General features: G+C 37.7%; 1 protein-coding gene across 1 annotated transcript; it reads left to right on the top strand.

Annotated features, from left to right (window-relative positions):
- The first annotated feature begins 7042 nt into the window (after nucleotides 1-7042).
- On the top strand, nucleotides 7043-9256 carry LOC116293514 (uncharacterized). The gene is made up of 2 exons (XM_031700951.2): nucleotides 7043-7187; nucleotides 7923-9256. Exon 2 carries the CDS (start codon nucleotides 7930-7932, stop codon nucleotides 8905-8907), a length of 978 nt encoding a protein of 325 aa, XP_031556811.1. The 5' UTR covers nucleotides 7043-7187; nucleotides 7923-7929; the 3' UTR covers nucleotides 8908-9256.
- The last annotated feature ends 32 nt before the right edge of the window (nucleotides 9257-9288 follow it).

The raw sequence follows: 9288 nt of genomic DNA on the forward strand, positions 1-9288 counted from the left end.
TTCAGGGATCTTTTCTATTAGTCGGACAGAATAGTCATAAAATCGACTTCGTGCGATTAAAAAAATAGAATAAAAAGCTGTTTAACAGTTTGATGTTATTTTTGAAAATATTTCACAAAAAGGTTTCTATTGGTGAAACAAAAAGAAATTCGAATTTTTGCAACTGTCTCCCGATTTCTCAATTTTTACAGAATCGTATCGTGTCATTTTCACTTACTCATTCTCTTTCCTTTCTAAAAATGGACGCACAACTAGATTTTGGTTAATATATCGTTCTTACCAGTTTTTTGAAGACACGATTTCGGATATCCAAAGTTTGTTAAACTCCAGCTGCCTATGAAGAAACAATGCCTTAATACTAGGCCAAATACAAATATTGGGCAAACAAATATGCCTACAATATTTGCCTCTTCTGAGGCCTAGGGCAAGCGTGCAACTTTCCATGCACCGAACTTAATTACATCAAAGAATGCTGGCCGACCGCCTAATCGGCAAAAAATTGACTTTGGGGCGAGTTTGAAAAAAAAGCTGTTGAACTTTTTAATGTTACTTTTTAGAATAGTTCACCAAAGGGGTTCTGATGGGGAAATAAAAAGAAATACGATTTTTTTGCAACTGTCGGCAGATTCTCGATTTTTACAGACAGTTGCTCTTAAGGATGATCTGAGTAGTTTTGGTCTGGCACACCTAGCCGCATTGAAACGGCTACAGCTTCGTCTTGAATAACTCGATCTGCAAGCACTTTTCACACAATGTCAGCAAAGGATTAAAGGTTTCAAAAATGATAAATTAGTTTAAAGCGGCCTTTTCATTATGACGTAATGATGACGTCATTGAAATCGTTTACCGCTTACATACATACATATACATACATACTTTTATTTGTTAAGCAGGTTAACTAAACTACGCAGCCACAGGCTGATGTGGACCTGCTGTCTAACTAATTACAATAATCTATAAATAACTAAATAGAAATATCTAAAAAACAAAAATATAGAAAATCAATTAAACTTATATTCGTTATAATTATTCAATAGATAATAAATGGAAATTCAATAAATAAATAAATACTAAATACTTAAATTTCTAAAATTTCTAAAAGACTAAAAATATAGAAAATCATCATCTTTTTTCGCTATTAAAGAAGCCCTGAATGAAAAATTATTAATGTCTTTAGAAAATTTACGTATAATTTGTTTAAAATTATCTTTACTAACACTTGATTCCAAATTAACAATTCTGTTCATAAAGTTCCAAATAACTGGGCCTCTATATTGAATTGTCCCTTTTCCAACTTCATGTTTTACTCTTGGGATTTCAACTTGGTTTCCCCTACGGGAGGATTTTGCTTTTGTCTTTACTTTGAAGAGGGACTTCATGGAGTATGGAACTTTATCTTGAAGAACATCATGCATTAAAAGGAGAAGGCGTCTTTTGTAGATGTAAGAGATTGGTAACCAGTTTAGTTTTTGAAGGTTTTCTTGGTGATGAATGATTCGTGCTGCTCTTGCATGAATGGGATCTAAGGTCTCCATAACTGCAGAACTGCAATTACCCCACACCACTATACCATAGGTTACTGCTGGAATAATGGTTTTAAAATAGATCTCTTATTCTCTCGAAAACTAGACCTAAACTTTCAAAGCGACTTGCACCAGTCGATAGTATTCATCAAGGCACCCAACATATTGCAATATGAAAAAAATGTATGAGAACGTTTTCCAAATATTACGCGATGAATATTTTTCATGGACTTTTACTATTATTTCCATTGTGTCAACTTTATACCCTCAAAATCGGGACTTTAGTTTATTGGATTCAATATTTTTAGTAGCTAGAATATAGGCACGGATATAGACACTTTCCTTATTGAGCTTGACTTCCGTGTTATTCCTTGTCGTGTGCTGTTAGTTGTGAGCGTACTATTGTATATAAAAATTTGAAAACGATGAAGAGTTTTATTATAGTTGACTGAACTTGATATTTTTAACCTGACAGATTCGACATGTTCAATATGAAGATACAGCTTGTGTTTGTCTTTATGCTGTTCCTTCTCAAGCACAAAGTCACCTACGCTACGATGTGGCCGACTCAAGGGCATTCAGAGCTCAACGTGTACTTGCAAGGATTCACTCTTGAATCGTCCAAGGTGGAAACAATCTTTGCATGTTATAGAAAGTGTGAGGACAACAAAATTGTGCAAGCATCAACATGAACCTGACGAACAAGACATGTGAACTGAAGTACTCTACCAAGACCAGACACCCAGAGAAGATTGTTAGCCAACAAAACACCATCTACATGGAGATTCGGGATGCTCTCGGGTTTTCTCCTCGTAACTCAATACTATCCTGTAAATGGTTCAAGAACCTTGACAGCCAGGTAAAGTCAGGTGTTTATTGGATGAAGTTCAATGAGATATCGTCTGCGCCATTCGAAGTGTTCTGTGACATGACCACCAATGGAGGAGGCTGGACCCTTGTCTACAGCTACACATTTACTCAATACAGCAACTTTGAAACAGGGTCAAACGCAATCACTCCAATACCAAACTGGCCTGTGGACAAGTCTATTGGGACATGGGTGCCAAATTCAACGACAACTCCACTCAGTGAGTCTTCTTACTCGGCCATGGATTTTTCTCTGTGGAAGAAGATTGGTAGCGAGATCATTCTGAAGCCTAATATCACTAACTGGGTAGCCTGTGTAGAAGGAACCGGAAGTCTTGTGAACTGGTTGTCAGGAAGTGTGACGTGTAGAGTTGTCAAGGTCATTACACCAACCTGTACCACTGTCGCTCCAAATGCGCTTGATACCACAAAAGGTTGCAGGCCAGTTTTACAGCTCAATAAAAAAATTTCCATTTTTTTTGATGGAAGAACCGACTTTTGCCGGCCTGTCCATGATCCTTGTGGTACCAAATCCATTGATAATCACCTGACCAATTTAACCAATCCTGGTGGAGCGTTGTACCTACGATGAGAAAAGGCTTGAATGATTATAGTGTCAACGACACGAAAAACTTTCTCTATATTTTCTTCGTGGTATTGTACGAATATGCTAATTTTACTTTCAATTTTTTTTGGAAAGAAACTAAATGAAACAAAAACCTACCAAAACATGAACATTAATATCCCTCGCACTTCTGGCACAAAGACATGTTTGAAGAAGCAAACAAGTACGAAGCATTAATGAGGCTTTTTATCCGCGCGTTTTAACTAATTTGTATTTAATTTAAATCAATGTAGAGGGGGATTTTCTCCAGATTCGTTAAGGAAAGGAATGTTATTTGAAATATTATGGAGGAAATAGAAAACGCTGTTTAGTGTCATGTTCGGTTATAAATTGTGGCATTAGCAGAACACGAGAAAAGTATTAGAGTTAATTCTCTGATTTGCATTTGGTCATGGCTTGGTTCTGTTTCCAAATGCTGACACTTTAAGGTTCTGGTTCTCTCCTGTGTTTCGAGGGTTTTTCTCCCTCCACCGGCTGCCTTATCAATTGCCCTATTTCATAATGACGTCACGGTTTGTTTACATCGGCTAAATTGATAGAAATTTCGGCCAAATCTAAGCTTAATTCCCTTCTTTAGAGATATTTAGTCTTCACCAGCTCATAAACCAAACTTCATTGTTATTTAAGATGTGTAGTTGCAATTCCATCCCCCTCCAGCGACCATGATTCCTAGCGTTAAAACAATAGTTTGTTTTGATGTGACGTCATTATGAAATAGGGCAATTGGGTCGCAAGGTCTTTTAGGCACTGATTAGCCGTCCACCTAGAAGTGGGAGTATTAGATTTTTAGATTTTCAGTTCTTCCTTCTAAGTAATCATTTACCTGGAGCTTTAGTATTTTTAGGTGACGTCAGTGTGAATTTCGCCTATTTCTGCGATCTCTTAAGTCATGAAAATTTGAATCTTGGCAGTTTGTTTGTACAGTGCATAGATCACCGAGTTTTTATATGAGTTTTTTATGATAGTTTTGATAAGAGTCTATTGTTAGCTATCGATATGTATGCTTCAAAGTAGCCTTGCCTGGTGTTATCTTTTGCTAGGTTTCACTGAACTTCATTTCCTGTCTCGTACTATTCTCGTTCGTTCCCAGATCCTCCTTGGTTGTTGTTCCTCCCCGAGGCTCTGGGAAACCCTACCACCGGAAGTACAGAATATTGCGACCACGTCCTCATGGCGCATGCTCGAACTTTTTCCAAGACAAGCCAAAGCAAGCATGGACAAGTCTTTGGCTTTGTGAACTCTACAAATAGCGAACAAAAACATCTATTTGTCTACCCGCTACTACCTTCGATTATCCGATCAAAAAGTAGATCTATTGTTCTTCTTAAAACCAATCGAATTGCAAGAATTTGTTAAAAAATTGAAAAAATTATGTGGCAGCTGTCGGCCACCATACTTCTCTCACAGGAAAGAATGACTGATGAACCAATGTATAGTTCTACGAAATGAATTTTTGGATTCAAAGCTCAAAAATAAAAACAACAACAAACAAACAAACAAAACAAAAACAAAACAAAAAAAGAAAAGAAAACATATCAACAGGAGAGAACGATATACAGTTCTTTAGCATATTAGAAGAAAGACGAAAAGAGAATTCAGACGTAAATAATCATTTGTCATGTTTGAAAATAATACCTAAATCTGATGCCCTTGACTTAACGGTTTGTTTTGTATTCCAAAATTCTATTAAGTTCCTTTAGAAACTGTAATAACAACAACCAACCAATGAGCGCCTGGCTGTTTACGTCAGCATCGCTACCAAGGTAACGATGGTAAAACAGTCTACACTCTGGAAATGTTTAAGTAATGTTTAATAAACGAGCAGGAGTGTTTTATCGGGTATAAAACATGAGGCGTAGCCGAGTGGTTTTATACCCGATAAAACACGATCTGCGAGTTTATTAAACGGCTAAGAAAACTCATGATGTATGTACTCATATCGTACAGAATTCTTTACGAAATGAGCCAAGTTTGATCGAGAAAATCCAAGTTAAAGTTTATGCAAATGAAGACGAATCTATATCAGATATAAAATCACCTTCATGGTCATGATTTCTATTGTGTTTTCCTCATGAATTATTAATGAGTTTTCTAACCAAATTTAAAACCATGAAAACAACTGGGAAAAGGAATTTTTTTATCAACTTAATGCGAAATTTATTTAAGTCATCTGAGATCAAACACGTCCAGCTTATGTGGGGAAAAATGTTAGCCAATCAGAATCAAGAAATTTGCAAAGCTTAGTTGTCACTTTAATTCCCTCTTGAAATCACTGATTTCCAGGTCACCAAATGAAAAAAATAACATTGTCGCAGTAATCAATGAGTTTTATATTTTGTATGACAATGACTGGCAAGTAGGAATATACTTATACTATTACTCTTTTTATTTTCAAAATACGGTATTGTACACTCTTATCAAAGACATGAATAATTCATGAGGAAAACACAACAGAAATCACGACCGTGAAGAGTGTTGTAAATCTGATACAAAACTGTGTTAATTTGCATAAACTTTAAGTTGGATTTTCTTGGCCAAACTCACTTTAATTGTGAAAATTTTAGTGAAACACAAAGGAACTAACCTAGACGTTTGATAAGTCATATACACGGCCACTCATACTGTATATATTACATAATAGTTTGTATTATCAATCATAGATTTAATAAATATGATCCGAGCTTTCGGCCTACTCGGCCATCCTCAGGGAAATGAAAAACGTTACAATTGTACACGTTACAATTACGTTACATTATAATTACGTTACAATTACGTTACGTTATATGTTACGTTACAATTGTACATGTTGACTGATTCAAGAAATCTAATTAAAGGGAATTCTCTAGACTCTCTATGACGCCCTTGACATTTCTGAAGCAAACCTGTGGGACTGAGACCGTCTCGTTTTTTGTTTTAAAGTGGTTTTTCTCCTCTGTGGATAGTTATTAAAGGCGTTATTTATGTTTCTTCAAGCAATTTTTCTCGGACCTTCTGTGTTTTATTTATTTATTTATTTATTTTTTCTTTTTTCTTTCATTTTTGTTGCTGTTGTTGTTGTTGCTTGTGGTGTGTGTGTGTGTGTGTGTGTGTGTGTGGTGTGTGTGTATTTTTGTTTTAATCAAATTCACGAAGAAGAGAATAGAATTGATATTCAGCTGCTTCACCAAACACCCATGCACATCTCCAGTCGTGTTTCTATAATGCAAAATAATCAAATCTTCAACGTCGTAATTTCCCGTTGAAGCCACTTCGCAGTATAGAGACTCAGTGAAGCCCTCTATATTCTAGAGCGTTAGTTGCGTACCAGTATAGAAGAAAAGAATGAATTAGATTATAGAAAGCACCGCGTACTGAGACATCTAAGGCTCAGGTTAAAGACTGTAAAGGGTGTAGACTGCTTTACTATCGTTACCTCGGTAGCGATGCTGACGTCAACAGCCAGGCGCTCATTGATTGGTTGTTGGAAGAAAAAATACACAAGTCAGGGCCATAAGATTCATAGCCCATTCACACCAAGGCTTAAACATGTTTTAAAGTGGTTTAACTAAACAGGTTTGTAAAGCTATCTACGAACACTGCACAATATTTGGTGAAATAATGCATGTAAACTATCCTTTGTCTTGCTCTGACAATATTTTACAAAGTATTTCAAAGCCGACAATGAGGGCTGGACGGGATTTCAAGTCCTTACAATTAGTTCCAGTCCTCGGCGCAATGACTTCTCATACTCATTAATAATTCGGGAGGTTATTTGTTTAGGATTGAAAACCTTAAATGATAGATATGTCCCTGAATTGAATACATTATGGTTCAGTCCAAGATTAAAATTAATTCAGTCCTTTCACAGGACTTTATGTTTCAAGCAACACCATGTAACCCAAAAAATAGCCCATTGATTGGCTGGTTTCCTCATGAATTATTAATGAATATGAGAATGACAACTAAAGTATACCAATAATCTGCGAGAAAACGTTTTAATTATAGAACGTTAGAATTTGGATTAATTAGCATAAGCCTTGGCTTTTAGTCTCCTGTTGAGATGGTTTTATCCAGTTTTAAATGACCCAAAAATCGAATTTGGTAGACGTCCATAAAGGCTTTCTTCCCTAAGAAAAGGTTATCGATCTCAACCAAGCTAGACCGTTCGGCACTTCAATCTTACTTCTTTGAAGGTATGCATTCAAAAATAAATTGCCGACTTTCCTTGAATAGGAAAGGAAAGAAAACGAAATAATATACATGCATTGTATCGATTATTTGGAATTTTCTTCTAACATCTTTTTCGCTTCGGAGGGGGCGGCGGGGGCGGGGGGAGGAGAGGCGCGGCGGCGGGCGGGGCGGAGGAGGAGGAGGCGGAGGCGGCGGCGGCGGAGGCGGCGGGGGGAGAGGCGGCGGCGGCGAGGAGGCGGCGGAGGCGGAGGCGGCGAGGCGGAGGGAGGAGGAGGGCGGAGAGGGCGGGCGGCGGCGGCGGGGCGGATAGGCACGGCGGCTCGGGCGGCGGCGGGGAGGCTATTCTGCGGCTGGGATCGACGTAGGATTCTTTTCTTCTGTTCGTTTCTTTTATTCTTCTTCTTATGCTTCTTATTATCTCTTTTTTCTTCTTCTCTACTTCTCTTCTTCTTTTTTTACTACTTTTCTTCTCTTCTTTTTTATTCTACTTCTTCTTCTTCTTCTTCTTCTTCTTCTTTTCTTTTTTCTTCTTCTCTTCTTTTCTTCTTTTCTATCTTCTTCTTCTTCTTCTCAGTTCTTCTTTTTCTTTCTTCTCGTTTTTCTTCTTCTTGTAGTTCTACTTCTTGTTCTTGTTCTTCTTTTTGTTCTTCTTGTTCCAACTTGCATCTTCTTCTCCTACGTCTTTAGATTAAAAAAAAAATTCAAAGTGTTTTTTTAAAGCTAATTATTTTTTACAGATTCGACATGTTCAGGATGAAGACACAGCTTGTGTTCGTCTTTATGCTGTTCCTTCTCAAGCACAAAGTCACCTACGCTACGATGTGGCCGACCAAACAATACTTAGAAAAAGATGTGTACTTGCAAGGATTCACTCTTGAATCGTCCAAGGTGGAAACAATCTTTGCATGTTACAGAAAATGTGAGGACAACATAAATTGTGCAAGCATCAACATGAACCTGACGAACAAGACATGTGAACTGAAGTACTCTACCAAGACTAGACACCCAGAGAAGATTGTTAGTCAACAAAACACCATCTACATGGAGATACGGGATGCTCTCGGGTTTTCTCCTCATAAACCAATATTATCCTGTAAATGGTTCAAGAACCTTGACAACCAGGTAAAGTCAGGTGTTTACTGGATGAAGTTCAATGAGATATCGTCTGCGCCATTCGAAGTGTTCTGTGATATGACCACCGATGGAGGAGGCTGGACCCTTGTCTACAGCTATACATTTACTCAGTATACTACGTTTACTGATGGGGCAAACGCAGTGACTCCAATACCAAACTGGCCTGTGGACAAGTCTTCTGGGACATGGGCGCCTCAGTCTACGACAACCCCGCTCAGTGAGCCTTCTCACTCGGCCATGGATTTTTCTCTGTGGAAGAAGATTGGTAACGAGATCCTTCTAAAGCCTAATATCACTAACTGGGTAGCCTGTGTAGACGGAACCGGAAGTCTTGTGAACTTTGTGGCAGGAAGTGTGACGTGTAGAATTGTCAAGGTCATTACACCAACCTGTTCCACTGTCGCTCCAAATACGCTTGATACCACAAAAACCTGTGGGCCAGCTATATTGCTCAATACAAATAATTATATTTATTTAGAAGGAAAAACTGACAAGTGCCGGCCTGTCCATGATCCTTGTGGTACCGCATCTTATGACAATCACCTGACCAATGTAGCCAATCCTGGTGGAGCGTTGTATGTACGATGAGAAAAGGCCGGCTTGAATGATTATAGTTGCAACGACACGAGTGAAAACTTTCTCCATAAACTTCTTCGTGATATTGTACGAATATGCTAATTTTACTTTCAATTTTTTTTGGAAAGAAACTAAATGAAACAAAAACCTACCAAAACATGAACAGTTTTGTCCCTCGCACTTCTGGCACAAAGACATGTTTGAAGAAGCAAACAAGTACGAAGCACTTATGAGGCTTTTTATCCGCGCGTTTTAACTAATTTGTATTTAATTTAAATCAATGTAGATCAAGAGGTGGTTTTTCTCCAGATTTGTTAAGGAAAGGAATGTTATTTGAAATATTATGGAGGAAATAGAAAACGCTGTTGAGTGTTTTGTTCTTTGATTTTGTGA

This window comes from Actinia tenebrosa, unplaced genomic scaffold (genome assembly GCF_029948245.1).
Source record: "Actinia tenebrosa isolate PJP-AT-01 unplaced genomic scaffold, QUT_ActTen_1.0 PGA_scaffold15__27_contigs__length_11533743, whole genome shotgun sequence".
Taxonomy (NCBI): Eukaryota; Metazoa; Cnidaria; class Anthozoa; order Actiniaria; family Actiniidae; genus Actinia; species Actinia tenebrosa.